The sequence below is a fragment of the Aquarana catesbeiana genome, linkage group LG03 (assembly GCF_042186555.1).
Source record: "Aquarana catesbeiana isolate 2022-GZ linkage group LG03, ASM4218655v1, whole genome shotgun sequence".
NCBI lineage: Eukaryota > Metazoa > Chordata > Amphibia > Anura > Ranidae > Aquarana > Aquarana catesbeiana.
In genome coordinates this window covers 86,076,798-86,092,467 of record NC_133326.1, presented here as the reverse complement: position 1 = coordinate 86,092,467, position 15,670 = coordinate 86,076,798, and the positions used below count along the sequence as shown (strand labels likewise).

At 41.7% G+C, this 15,670-nt stretch overlaps 1 protein-coding gene across 4 annotated transcripts in view; it reads right to left on the bottom strand.

Annotated features, from left to right (window-relative positions):
* TEX9 (testis expressed 9) overlaps window positions 1–15,670 on the bottom strand; it is a 126,211-nt gene that overhangs the window by 17,323 nt on the left and 93,218 nt on the right. For all 4 annotated transcript variants that reach the window (XM_073618776.1, XM_073618778.1, XM_073618777.1 and 1 more), the window contains exon 11: window positions 3,537–3,671. In XM_073618776.1, the coding sequence (XP_073474877.1) occupies window positions 3,537–3,671 (135 nt within the window). The remainder of the gene's footprint in view (window positions 1–3,536; window positions 3,672–15,670) is intronic.

Genomic DNA, 15,670 nt, shown 5'->3' with positions numbered 1-15,670 from the left:
CGATTATCAGTGCAGCCCCAGCAGCGATGCCAGTCAGTGCCCCCTCAACAGTGCCCATCAGTGCAGCTTTATCAGTGCACATTGGTGAAGGAGAAAAATTACTTATTTACAAAATTTTCTAACAGAAACTAAGAACAACTTTTTTTTTTTCAAAATTTTCAGAGCAAAAATTTTTTTCAGCAGAAAATAAAAAACCCAGTGCTGAGTAACCACTTCAGCCCCTTAATGACCAGGCCATTTCTGCGAATACGGCACTGCGTTGCTTTAACCAACAATTGCGCAGTCGTGTGACATTGTACACAAACAAAATTGATGTCCTTTTTTTCCCAAAAATAGAGCTTTCTTTTGGTGGCATTTGATCACCTCTGCAGTTTTTATCTGTCGCGCTATAAACAAAAAAAGACCGACAATTTTGAAAAAAAAACAATATTTTTTACTTTCTGCTATAATACATATCCAAAAAAAATATATAGAAAAACAAATGTATTCATCAATTTAGGCCAATATGTATTCCGCTACATATTTTTGGTAAAAAAAAAAATGCAATAAGCGTATATTGATTGGTTTGCGCAAAAGTTATAGCATCTACAAAATAGGGGAAAGATTTAGGGACTTTTTATTTTTATTGTTTTTACTAATAATGGCGGCGATCTGCGATTTTTAGTGGGACTGCAACATTGCGGTGGACAAATCTGACTCTAAGTGACACACCTGCTGTATCTAATGCACAGACCAACAAACGGGTACATCGGTTTGTACAGCAGGGCCGACCCTGCCGCAGTATATGTGCGGTGGGCGGTCTGGAAGTGGTTAAATACCACCAAATGAAAGCTCTGTCTCAAGAAAATGATGAAAATTTTATTTGGGTACAGTGTTGCATGACTGCACAACTGTCATTCAACAGCGCTGAATTGTCCTGAGCAGGAAGGGAGTGAAAGTGCCCAGTATTGAAGTTGTTAGGACATTAGGATTTTTGGTTTACCTGTCAAATCCTAGTAGAGGTAATAGACGGAACAGAGATCCCTCCCTTCATGTCTGTTCCTCATTGCTTGCTACAAAATGAGGCTTAGCTGAGCGGGAAGAGCTTATGCCTAGATGCTGCCTTTTCTGGCCAGTCCATTCACTTGAAGGTGGTAGCATAACCCATGTAGTCATTAACCCCTTCACGCTGAGCGTATGCAAATATGCTGCCCCACTGGACTGGGCTTTTTTCCATGGGGCCGCATAACTCATGAAAAGCCCCCGGCCCCATAATAATGATTGGGACCCGGATCTCCTGATTGCGGGTCACCTGATCGCTGTGATTAGTCACTGTGAAGCCAGCCCCCGTGAATAGAGAAGACATAATTAGGCCCCTTTCACACTGGGGCAGGGGCGGCGTCGGCGGTAAAACAGCGCTATTTTTAGCGCCGGTATTCAACCGCTAGCAGGACGTTTTACCCCCCTGCTAGCGACCGAGAAAGGGTTAAAACAACCGCAAAGCGCTGCTGCAGCCAGCGGTATAGTGGGTATAGTGGGCAGGTGCGGTGAAGGAGCGGTGTATACACTGCTCCTTCACCACTCCAAAGATGCTGCTAACAGGACTTTTTTTACCGTCCTGCCAGCGTACCGCTCCAGTGTGAAAGCCCTCGGGGCTTTCACACTGGAGACACAGCAGCGGCTCTTTCAGGGCGCTTTGCAGGCGCTATTTTTAGCACTGTAGCGCCTGCAAAGTGCCCCAGTGTGAAAGGGGTCTTAGTATCTTTCTCTCTCCTTGCAGAGAGAAAAAAATAAAGTTTGTATAAAAAAATAATTAAAAAAAACCTAGGATCAAGGTTTGATCTAGGTCAGTGCCAGGTTTAGTGTTTGGGTCAAGGTCAGGGTCAAATTGAGGGTCAGTATTTATTTTTTGGACAGGATTTTTATTTACTTTTTGTATCAGCGTCCGTGTGTTTTAGGTAGGGTAAAAAAAGCAAAATGGGCACTATTATTCAAACAACAACTAACATACACATATAGGGTATCGCTGCGATCGTCAGGAGCAGGAGAATTACATTTGGGTTTTTTCATTGGTGGTAGGTTATAATAATAGAAAGAAATATACCATTAAATTTAATAAAAAAATGTTTTTTTATTTACTATTTTGGGACAGCTTTCCTTTGATAAAAAAAAAAAAAAAAAAAAAAAAAAACAACAACAGGAGATGCTCATTACCATTTACCACCAAAAGGAAGCTCAATTTGTCCTGAAAAAAATGCAGTACAGTTTTAATTACACGTCAACGTTTCAAAATTGTGCTTAGGCATTTAGATTTGTTTTACCCTTAGTCGCGAAGGGGTTAATATTAAGTCCTTTGTGTCCTGTGATGAACTCCAAGAAAATAATTTTTACAGGTAAACCAAAAATCCTAATTTTACAGCAAGAGAGCCCCCTCTATTAATGTATCTGCATTTTCTAAAAAGGAGACATAGACAGCAATATACCGTATATACTCGAGTATAAGTCGATCCGAGTATAAATCGAGGCCCCTAATTTACCACAAAAAACTGGAAAAAACGTATTGACCCGAGTATAAGACGAGGGTGAGAAATGCAGCAGCTACTGTAAGTGGAAAAAGAGGGTCAACAATGTCCATCTGCAGCTGCATGCCTCCTTGTGTCCTGTGCAGCCTACCTGTATCCTGTGCATGTGTCCTGTGTCCTGTACATGTGCCCTGTACATGTGCATGTGTCCTGTACATGTGTATGTGTCCTGTACATGTGTATGTGTCCTGTACAAGTGTATGTTTCCCTGTGTCCTGTGCATGTGTCCCTGTGTCCTGTGCATGTGTCCTGTACATGTGTATGTGTCCTGTGTCCTGTACATGTGTCCTGTGTCCTGTGTGCATGTGTCCTGTGTCCCTGTGCAGCCTACCTGTGTCCTGTGCAACCTCCCTGTGGCGATCTCCATCCTCCGATCAGCGTGTGATAATACACTTGGGCAGCCATTCCACTGTTCAAAAGCTGCGCCTCCTCCTCATCTGTGATAGGCAGAATACTCAGCAGTCAGCCTATCACAGACATTCTCTCATTCGCATACCATGGACGAGGATGAGAGAATGTCCGTGATAGGCTGTACAGTGACAGCTGGGAAATGGAGTGTCCAGCCTATCACAGACGAGCAGGAGGCACGGCTTTTGAAAGCTGGAATAGCCTTTGAACGGTATTATCACACGCTGGCCGCCATCTGCCTGCATGACACGCTGATCGGGGGGGGGGGGCACTTTCAGCCCAAAAAAAAGGGCTGAAAAATTCAACTTATACTCCAGTATATACGGTAAACCTTGCAAAAATTATTCCATGTTCTTGCCAAATCTATAAACAAGCCAGGATGCACAGAGACGAATAACAGGTCCTCCCTCCTTCGTTCTCTAACCCCTGGCTGGGAAGTGAGGAGACAAACGAGAAGTATGGGCAGTTGACAATAATGCCATACTAAGCGCATCATACCCAATATGCTGGGAGATCTCCATACATTTCCTCATGTATTTTCTCATTAAGTATATATAACACGCTCACCTTTTGTCTTTTTAAAATGTCTATAAGTTTAATTTGTTTCTTAAATCCAGCCATCAAATCTGCTTTTTGTTTTTCCAGCTTCTTGTTTTCCAGTTTTAGTTCATCAATCTTTCTGCGCTCTTGATTAGCAGTATCCTGGGAGAAAGGAGCAGTGCTGCATTAGTAAAATTCCATTTTATAACAGTCTGCCACCTGGAAATGCTGTAAACAGTATACACAATGACAGCACAATGTAGGTTACTCCTATGGTTCAGGGAGTAGAAAATAAAATGAACACCATAATATTGTAGTACAACTATTACATGTTGGTGGTTTACTCAGGTTAAAAAAATAAAAAAAAAATAACATCTTTATTTAAAGAAACAAATGTGAAAAGGACCTGTGTCTGTAAACTTTATTAAACAACCACAATGTATATGAGAGGTAAACATGGAGGTGCCATTTCCAAACTCTCTATTAAAGTAGCCCATTTTACTTTATCTGTATCATTATTCATGATGAGTGCAAAATAGTAAAGGTCCCACGAACACTGGATGTTTAGCCCCAGTGCATTGAGTTCTGGCATCTACCTGCAGGCAGAGGTGCTCCATGCAGCCCTGCTGCTGGCAGCCTGTCAAAGGGGCTGACAGGTGCCGTGTCTTGACTGTGCACCTAACAGTAGTAAGGATTAGGGCAGTATGCGCTCAGGGACGAATGCCCAGGATACCCATACCGTGCCGGAATTTCAAAGCTTTGTCCCAGAACCGAGGGCTCCCGCGCACATGCGTGGGAGTGACGTCATTGCGGCTCCAGCCAATCACATAGCCAGAGCGAGCGAACTTGGAAGAAAGACCGGGGGAACATGTCAGCCCTCTCAGTGGTGACATTACAGCGCTGGAGGGCTTCGTTCCAAGGTGAGTATTTTATAATGTGCTTGTATGCAATGCAAGATTTTTTGGGGTTTTTTTTTTTTTGCAACGTCCACAGTTTATAACTGCTTTAAGGCAAGCCAAGTGCCCGGACAGTTTTGCCTTGCATGTGGAGTGAATGCATGTTCTAGTTAACATTTGTATTAATTACCAGTTTACACAACGCTGTGCAACACATTGGGCCTGCCCAGCACACACTTAATAGCTGATCGCTATGAGGTCTTGTCTGTTGGAAGTGGCAGAGCTCGGTCTATTTGAGCAGTCTTGTGTGACCTGGTAGTGTATGTACATGACCCAAACAGCTGCTTTTACTAGAACAAAAATTTCTTGGCAAGTTCACTCCACTAGCAAAGCAAAACAGGGCATGGGACCTGGTTTTGTTAAGGCCTGCGTAAAAGGCTTGTATATGCAACTACTGCAGGAACACATCCAGTACCCATTGTCAAATTCTGGTACAGCTCTGGACTATATGATCAGCACTTTCCTTACATGGGTGACCAGTTCAGATGAACTTTAGCATTTCATTTCATTTTGATTTTAACAGTGTGATGGAAAGATGATGCCTTGTTAAAACAAAAATGTAATATATTGCAGGCTACTAATCCTTAGATGTAATGGCTGCATTTGTTTTCCTTTTTTTTTAGGATTTTTACCTTTATTTTCACCTGGTGATCCAAACTGTAACACACTTCCTGTTTTAGGGTGTCACCGCTCTGGATGGAGGAGCAATGAACACACCTTTGGATAACAGCATTCAGTATGGGGTAGTATTAGATGAACTAGTAGATTAGAGGAACTTAACAAATTAAAGCCGAACTCCAGATAACACTTTAAGCACTTACAGCAACAGCTTTTTTATTGAATTTTTTTTACTTTCGGGATTAAAAGTTTTTACATGGGGGATCATGTTGCACGAAAAGATAGGGAATATCAAACAAACTTTGACAAAATTTGGTATCCTTTGGTATCCTTGGCTGGATTATTTGCAGGAACCAGGAGACTGAAGCCAATAATGACTGGAGAATCCTCTTCTTCTTTCCTCTTTCCTCCTTTACCATTTCTATTGTTCCTCTGATCCCAATTGATCTAGGAATCTAACTGCTCTTCCCCCCCCCCCACACACTTTTTTTTTCTCTTCTCTTTCTCTCTTCCTACTAGAATGATTTTTTGTTATAGTTGAGGGATTGGAGCCCCCTACAGGGGAAAATATTTAGAGAGATGTGGTCACTGGACTAGAACCCTCTATTATTTTTGAGGGCCTACTTACAGTGATTATGTTTCAGTCTCAACCTCAGGATCTTCCTGCCCTTATTGATTCTTATTCTGATACACAGGGAAATAATCATGTCAGCTACCTGTCAGGGTTAATAATGATGTCTTCATAATGTACTATGTTCATAACCCAAAGCTTATATGTTTATTTCTGTTGATGCCCATATGTTTCACCGTGGCCTTATTGAAGACCTAATCAGTTTACCAAGATCTTCCCCTGACGTTTCCTACTCTCCTCCCCTCATTTTTGTACTAATTCTTGTTGTATGATTCAGAGCATGCAAGGATTGTTTGCTGCTCTGCACAGTGTTCATTTACTGTGCACTTTTTCAAAATACCAATAGAAACGATTGAAACTAACGTTTTTACATGGGTAGCATAGTAGGTAGCACTTCCACCTAACAGCACTAGGTTTGTCAGTTCGAATCCCAATCATGGCACTTCCTGCCTGGAGTTTGCATGTTCTCCCTGTGCATGCGTGGGTTTCCTCCGGGTACTCCAGTTTCCTCCCACCCTCCAAAGACAGGCTTGTAGGTTAATTGGCTCCTGTCTAAAATGGCCCTAGTATGTGTATGTATGATTATGTATGAATGTGAGTTAAAGACTCTAGACTGTAAGCTCCTTGAGGGCAGGGACTGATGTGAATGTACAATTATATTATATATATATATATATATATATATATATATATATATATATATATATATATATATATATATATATATATATATATGTGTGTGTGTGTGTGTGTGTGTGTGTGTGTGTGTGTGTGTGTGTGTGTGTGAATTGTTGGCACTATATAAAGTACCTGTAATTAATACATAAATGAATAAAAGCTGACCATTGTATGGTCTGTCTATTGTTGCTGAAGGGATCTATTCTTGCAATAAGAGCCCTTTCACACTATCAGTGGGGCCACGTTAGTGGTAAAACACCGCTAGTTTTAGCGGTGCTTTTAACCCCCCGCTAGCGGCAAAGAAAGGGTTAATAGCGCCCATGTAGCGCCGCTGCCGAATCGCTTTGCAGGCGCTTCAGCAGCAGTGCCCATTCATTTCAATAGGCAGGGGCGGTGGAGGAGTGGTGTATACACCGCTCCTCCACTGCCCCAAAGATGCTGCTTGCAGGACTTTTTTTTAACGTTCTGCCAGCGCAGCACCCCAGTGTGAAAGCACTCGGGCTTTCACATTGGGGTGGCAGGGGAGGCATTTTTCAGGTGCTTTACAGGGGATATTTTAAGCCCTTTAGCGCCTGAAAAATGCTTCAGTGTGAAAGGGGTCTAAGGGCTCATTCACATGGGTGCTTAGAGCTGTACCAGTAGGGATGAGCTCATGCTTTGCTTTTTATTAACAAATTCTATACAAATTACTTGTATAGCCCCCCAAATTATACTTGGTTCCATGTTCTCTAAAGGGGGGTGGTTCTATGGGCGGGTAGGGGGCGGAGACTAGAGTAACCTAGGAGAGGGGGGTGAGTTCCTGCACCTTTGCTCTGAGAAAAAAATCCTGGTTAAATAGCTTGTATCAATACCATAATTTGCCATTCACACCTGTGCGTTGTACCTCGAAGCTCCAAAATGCGCAAGAATCCAAATGCCAAGCTTTTAAATTGTTCCTGTTCACATTTCAGTATTCAGGCACATGTAGCTTAATGCCTGAAGCTCCAAAAGATATACAGTATGGGCTACTTTTGAAGCAGAATGGGGCATTTTTGGCCCTATTGACTTCAATGGAAGCAGTGAAAAAACATGCAAAAAACGCATGAGTGCACTGGAACTGCACGCCAGTCCCTAATGACCAATAAGGAATTAGCGTTCATCAAATTTGTGCAGTCAGACTAATATAAGGCATCTATAATTGGATGCTACACAATACCCATTTCTGCCCTTTGAATTTTTATTAAAGAAAATCCTAAACTTTTTTTCTTTATGTTATTCTACCATAACTATCGTAATCCTTTTTTTTTTTTAAACCAATTTAGAAGCCTCAGACTCTGCTGTATGTTACCCTGACAAATTAGACAAAGACAACTAGGGGAAAATGCAATCTGTGCACAGATTAAAGCCAGGCATCTGCTTTATTGCTGTATCAGCTGGATATCTTTTGTCTTATTTGTAGACGTCATAAACACAATACACATCTGGAGCAATTGTGAAACAAACATTTTTATACCTCAGCTAATATACAGAAGGGTCACAGGTCAAGGATAACTAAAACAATGTTCTTTAAAAAAAAAAAAAAAAAAAAAGTCTAGTAAGGACACTGGACTGATTTAATAAAAATAAAAAATGTTATTCTTTTAAAGGATGGTGACGTTTTACAGCTACACTAAAGTAAATCTATGAAAATGGTAACTGGTCTACATGCAGCAATTTAAAGCCTAAATCCAGAAAATGGAAAAATGCTCCTTGCTTGTCCCTGTCTATGGGGATAGAAGAAGCATTTTTACTTACCAGATCCCAGCAGAAAGTTTCCCCAGCAGAAAGTGCTCCCCCATACTCCGGCATTGACTGTTCCTCAGCATCCTCATGTCCAGTGCATGTCAGTGTGACATCAGAGGACGTTAGACTGCCAGAGTGTAGGGAAGAACGGACTGCTGGGACCAGTCTGGCAACATAGAGGAGGCTGTGTGAGCAGAGAATCAGGTAAGTAAAAGTTATTTTCCAAACCCTTAGACAGAATTGAGCAGTTGACATGTGCAGGGGGGCATTTTTACTTTTCCAGGAGTTCAGCTCTAAGAAGTCAATCTACTCAAAAATTGTATTTTATACATAGGTGGTAAGAGTCAATTCGTATAAGTCTTTGATAAACCAACAGTGAGAGCTCCCTGCTAGACTTCCAGACTTGTCCACCTAGAAGTACATAAGAAATCCAACAAAGAGAACCCCTCAAAGGTAAAGCAAAAAGTGCATACCTAGGAACTCACAACAAAGAAATTGGCACATGGTTTAAAGGCCAAGTTCACCTTTGCGCAAAAAAATTATAAACGCATATATTTATGTGGGAAAAAAGAGTGCATTGCACCCATGATCAGTGGATCATAGGTACAAAGTCAGGCTCCTGCAGACACTTCCTACAGCTTTCTGCCCGTACCTCTGTAGGACTTTCAGTTTGAAAGCTGCAAAGCTTGTGAATGAACTATAAGCACACTCATCAGCTCCCCACCTTGCAGTTTATTTAAAACTACAAGCCATCTGCTGTGGTGGAAGATGAGACTTGTAGTTTCCTCATTCATAGATTGCTGTGAATGAATGATGTAGCTGTGTGGACAGAGCCCTGCACAGTCATTCTGATTTTGAAATGTGACAGCAGGGAGGGGGTTCTGGCGGTGGGAGCCATGTGAATAGAAGCATGTTACAAGATACACCCTAAATACAGGTGTAACATGTACCATGCTCCTAAAGGTGAACCTATCCTTTAATTCTACAGCCTTTACAAAAAATAAAATTATCAGCCTTGATAAAACTGATCCTTTAAGGCTGCATTCACACCTCTCCGTTTTTTAGGTACAGGTGTTATCTTATAAGCTGTCAGTCCTACCCTCCTGATGAAAATGGAGTGCTGAAGAAGTGAAAATAGTTGTTTTTAGTTCCTCTCATAAATGCATTAGGTTTTAATTTATTTAAACTTCAAGTTACCTTTGACAGTCAATGCAAGGTGGTGCTAGAGTAGGGGTCTCCAAACTTTCTAAACAAAGGGCCAGTTAGAAACACAATTTATTGATACATAGAAAATATATAACACATACAAAATGCTTTTGGTGATCATGCGATTAAAAAGAAGAACCATCAAACGTGAAATGGACTGGGAGCTAAAGCTCCTACATTGTGATACATCCTGCTACAAGATACAATCACCACCTATAGCAGTGTGATGGCGTCAAGTAGCGATATTCCAATGCGTTTCAACTTATAGAATCAAAAAAAGTCTTCCTCAGGGAAAGATTGCATCACGTTCTAAAGGTTCAAAAAATAACAATGTTACATACTATATATATATATATATATATATATATATATATATATATATATATATATATATATATATATATATATCTCTCATATATGTCATTAAACGCATACATTCAATAAACGCAACTTACATTTTTCATGTAGCTGCAGGAAAAGTGCATTCCCAATGCTTAAAAAGAAAGGAAGTGTCTCCAACATTTGTTGCCCATGCTGTCCAAAATCCTCTACAGGACGGCAGAATATATTTTGAGAAAAACACCAATCATAGGCAGCCAATAAGTAAAGTTTCTAGAAAAACAAAAAGTTTTTGGGAAAATAGTGATAAGAATAAGATTCTTTCAGAGACCAATATTCTCTGAGGCTTTTACGGTTAGAGCGTATATAAAGTTGCCTTCTCGTGTAGTAGAATATGGGTCTTGTAAAAAAATGCAGGAAAGCCTGTGGTGACGAGCCTGGGTTGTAGAGTACCTCTCGGTTGGAAGCCGAATGGAAAGTGCTGCCAAAAGCCGTCCCTGGCATCCTAATAAAGGGATGTGGGCGTGGCTAAGCTCTGGGCGTCCAATCGGTGCAACCGTGGGAGGCGCGGTGCCGACAAAGCGGCATCCCGCCATTCAGATGAGGGGTGTGGGTGTGACCGAGCTCCGGGCGTTGCATCTCCATGGCAACGCCCCATCGCTCATTATATTATATTCCAACATTGACAAAATGAAAGCATTACATTTCCAGTCCGTAGTTGCCCTTTATTTCAAAACCCATTCGATAGCTGCAATACCCAAATCATGTGGGATACTATTGTAGAGGGATTCCACGTCTATTGTAACAAGTATGGCCGAGCTGGGAATAGTTAAATTGTCCAAAATTTGTAATAAATGTATTGTGTCTCTTCTATATGAAGGTAGGTCCATAACGTGAGGTCTAAAATATTGGTCCATAATTTGGCTGATTCCTTCTGTGATGGAACCATTTCCAGAGATAATCGGTCTCCCTGGAGGATCATTGAGCTTTTTATGTACCTTCGGCAGGTACATAGAAGGTGGGCTGGCGTGGGTGCCGAGTTCGTATGAAATCCCACATATCTCTGTCTATTACCCCCTCATTCAGGGATTTGTCCACTAAGGAGAAAAATTCCTGATTGAATTTGTCCACCGCGGCCGGGGAAATTTTTTTATAACATTTAGTGTTGTTGAGTATGTTAAAACACATTTTTTCATATTTGACATTGTCCACGAGGACAATGTTCCCCCCTTGTCTGATGCCTTGATCCTAATATCCGTGTTGTTCTTTAGGGTGTTCAAGGCCTTTTGGTGTTCCAAATTCAAATTGCTTTTAGTGGTGTGTTTTTCCATTTTTTCAATCTCTCTGGTGATTTGTCATCAATGATACCAACAATAGTCCCACCCCTGAATGAAAGTTAAATGTCATCAATCTTTCTTCCCACAAACAAACAATAGCAGAACAGGAAGTATTGTCCTTGGGTCTTTCTTTTTGCCCAAATCGTAGGTCGGATAACGTCATAATTTTCACCTATTGACATGATTACAGTATATTCATTGTCATTGTTAATGCACTTCAATAATAACAATTTTTATATTTGCTTCCCAGTGCTAAGGTTATAGGTTTCCATATATGGTTGTCCTTTCTGTCCTCTCATTCCTACCCGGCACAGGGGGGCCATGCTAGAAATACCGTGGCCTAGGTACCCCTGGACTCCGATTATTATTCTGGGCCAGGGGTTTCTTACTGTGTCGGTGGTTATTAGTCCTAATAGGCCCTCTCCTCCCAAGCTTCTATGGTTGAAGCAAAGGGAGATACGGACCGTCTAAAGGGTCTAGGCATCCCACATAGGGAACCTAAAATAATTCCCAATGGTGTTATTTCTTTTGGTTTTTTGATATACAACGTTTTAAGTTGACATAATGATTCCCACTTTCTTTCATTTTGTTTATGTATCATGTCCCACTAAACCATGGAGCAGGAACTAATTAATTCTTTAATATTTTTGCGTAGCAGTGGGGTTTGTGTCCCCATGTCACAGCTAGATCAGCTTCCGCTCACTCGTGATATGGTTGTTTCGCTGCATCCGGGTGTCTTCTATACTTATTTTTTATATTCCTAGGAGAAACGGCGTCACGGCAGCATTCAGTCATAACTTTGACGCTGCACGCGCCGCCGACAGACAGTGGAAATGTGCGCCGTCGCCTAGGCGATGCGACGCTTCCCTCCCCTGTCTCGGTGAGCCACACCCACACCCCATAGGATATGGGGATGTGGGGCGTGGAGCCCTTATCGAGGGGCGGGACGTCGCGTTGCCGACACCGCGCCCCTCACATTGGTATTAATGAGCGATTGGGTGTTGACATGGAGATGCGACGCCCGGAGCTCGGTCACACCCATACCCTTCATCTGAGGGGCGGGATGCCGCTTTGTCGGCACCGCGCCTCCCACGGTTGCACCAATTGGTGGTGGGGCGTCGCTATGGAGATGCGACGCCCAGAGCTTAGCCACGCCCACATCCCTTTATTAGGACGCCAGGGACGGCTTATGGCAGCAATTTCCATTCGGCTTCCAACCAAGAGGTACTCTACAACCCAGGCTCGTCACCACAGGCTTTCCTGCATTCCTGCAGCTACATGAAAAATGTAAGTTGCGTTTATTGAATGTATGCGTTTAATGACATATATGTGATATTATATATATATATATATATATATTTATTTATTTATTATGTAACATTGTTATTTTTTGAAACTTTAGAACATGATGCAATCTCTCCCTGAGGAAAACTTTTTTTGATGCTATAAGTTGAAGCGCGTTGGAATATCGCTACTTGACGCCATCGCACTGCTATAGGTGGTGATTGTATCTTGTAGCAGGATGTATCACAATGTAGGAGCTTTAGCTCTCAGTCCATTTCATGTTTGATGGTTCTTTTTAATCGCATGATCACCAAAAGCATTTTGTATGTGTTATATATTTTCTATGTATCAATAAATTATTCTTTTTAAATATAATTTTTTTCTTTACTACATTGCCTTCAAAATCCCACATTGAGGTATACATGTGTTTCTAATCTTCTAAGGGATGATGGCAATGACACATCCAACCCTCTGAGCCACCTATTTGTATGCAACAAAGGGCCAGTTTACTGTCCTTCAGACTTTAAGGGGGCCGGACTGTGGCCAGTGTGAGTAGAACATGCCCTGGCATTATTGGGAGTAAACAATGCCCCATCATTGGTATTAGTGGGAGGAATACTACCCCATTGTTGGTATCAGGGGAAGGAATAATAGGATTTTTATTACAGCTTAAGTGTAAAATCCCTTTCTTGGAGTACATCATGGGACACAGAGCCTTAAGTAATTACTTAATGGGTTATAGGCCACCTTCAGGTGTTGACACTGGTTATACCCAATGAAGGAAGTTTACTCTCCTATATAACCCCTCCTCCCAGGAGCACATCAGTTTTTGTAGCAAAGCAATATACTTAATCCCAAAAAAAGAGGGGCGGGACCTCTGTGTCCCATGATGTACTCCAAGAAAAGGATTTTACAGGTAAGCTGTAATAAAAATCCTATTTTCTTTATCGTACATCATGGGACACAGAGCCTTAAAGTGGTGTTCCGGCCGAAATGATACTTTTTAAATAAAAATACCCCTATAATACACAAGTTTAATGTATTCTAGTAAAGTTAGTCTGTAAACTAAGGTCTGTTTTGTTAGTTTATAGCAGTAGTTTTTTACTTTATAAACTTACAGCAGGCCGTAGCCATCTTAAATGTGGGCATCTGAAGCCAGACTGTGTTTCTTCCTGGATCTCATCCTTGCAGATCTCGCACGTGCTCAGTGCAGCACAAGCAGTGTAATAGGTTTCAGGTCAGGTTTCCATAGCAACGGCATGGTCAGAGGAAGTTGCCGCCCCTTCCCAGAAGGCATTGCAAACAGGAAATGATGCGATGGGCCACGGCCAGGGAGGAGGAAGTGAAAAATGAATATAGCAGATATACAGTAGGTGCTGAGAAAAAAAAATTAAAAATATCCAATTCGTTTACAGTGCACAGTTTAGTGAGGGATGCTGAAGAGTTGTAAAAGTGGGTGGAACTCCACTTTAAGTAATTACTTAATGGGACGTCCCATAGCAATGCTATTTGAGGGGAGGGAGAGACAACCCGCAGGGTATCCACAGACTTGAGGACTTATACTGCTGCCTGCAGTACACTGCTCCCGAAGGCGATATCCTCATACCTCCTTACATCCACCTGATAAAATTTGGTGAATCTATGTACTGAAGACCAAGTTGCGGCCTTACAGATTTGAGCCATGGAGACCTGGTGACGCAACTGTCCAAGAAGCACTAACCGACCTGGTAGAGTGTGCTTTAACTCAAAACAGGGGAATCTTACCCCTTAAGTCATAAGTTTGAATTATCACTTGCCGAATCCACTTAGCGACAGTGGATTTTGACGCTGCCTGTCCTTTCTTAGGACCCACTGGCAGAATAAAGAAGACATCCGTCTTACAAATCTGAGCAGTTGCCTTTAAATAGATTTTCACTGTTCTCACCACATCAAGACAATGTAGTGACTTCTCTTCCCTGGAACATGGTTTTGGAAAAAAAAAATGGCAGGACAATATCTTGGTTCAGGTAAAAACCTGAAACTACTTTTGGCAAAAAGTCTGGACGAGGACATAACATCACTCTGTCCTCATGAAGAATCAAATATGGCTCTTTACAAGAAAGAGCAGCCAATTCTGAAACCCTCCTTGCTGAGGATATAGCAACCAAAAATACCAACTTCCTTGTCAGAAGGACTAGGGGAATATGTTGTATTGGTTCAAATGGCTGTTTTTGTAACACAAACAACACTAAGTTCAAGTCCCAAGGGTTCAAGGGAGGTTTGAGGGAGGAATAAGCTACATCACCCCTTGTATAAAACCCCAGACCAAAGAATGAGTAGCAAGTGGTCTTTGAAATAAGACCGATAAAGCTGAGACTTGGCCTTTAATAGTACTCAAGGCCAATTTCATTTCTACCCCTATTTGTAGAAAGGCAAGAATTCTGCCTATGATGCATCTCCGAGGATGCCAACCCTTGGATTCACACCAGGAAACATAAGTCCTCCAGACTCTATAATATATAGTTCCGGAAGCTGGCTTCCTTGCACTAATCATAGTAGAGATAACTGACCCAGAAAGCCCATGTTTCTTCAAAATGTGGGTTTCAATAGCCAAGCCGTTAAATTTAGAGACAGTAAGGAAGCATGGAATATCGGTCCCTGTGAGAGCAGATCTGGCCGTAGTGGGAGGGACCATGGGCCCTCCACTGCTATCTTTACGATTTCAGCATACCATGACCTTCTGGGCCATGCTGGTGCTAGACATAGCTTAGTTAAAAGCTTAGTGCTAAACTTAGCTTCGTACGAATCGAAAATTCGTACGAATTTCCGTAAATTTGTACATCTGGGAGGATCTGAAATACGAATTGCTATGCTTCCGAATTTTGTACAAAATACGAAATTTCGTTTACGAATTTCGTATTCAAATTCCTAACGAACATTCGTAATTGTTACAAAAAGTTAACAAACCTAAAAGCTAAAAACCCAGGAAGTCAGCACAACACAGGGATGGTGGGAGCCCCTCATAATGATAAATTCATCATAACGAACATTCGTAATTGTTACGAAAAGTTAACGAACCTAACGAAAATTCGTACAAAATTTCCGACACGAATTACGAATCAATTCTAATACGGAACGAAACAAAACAAATTTATTGACGGCGCACATGTCTAGCTGGTGCCACCAGAATTACCGGCTTTCTTTCCAGCTTGATCCTGCAAAGAAGTCATGGCAGCAACTGAATAGGGGGGAATGCATAGATCAGTGAGAACTGATTGCATGGGGTCACCAACGCATCCGTTCCACATGCGAATGGATCCATTGTTCTGGCCACAAAGTTGACTAACTTCATGTTGAACCTGGATGCTAGAA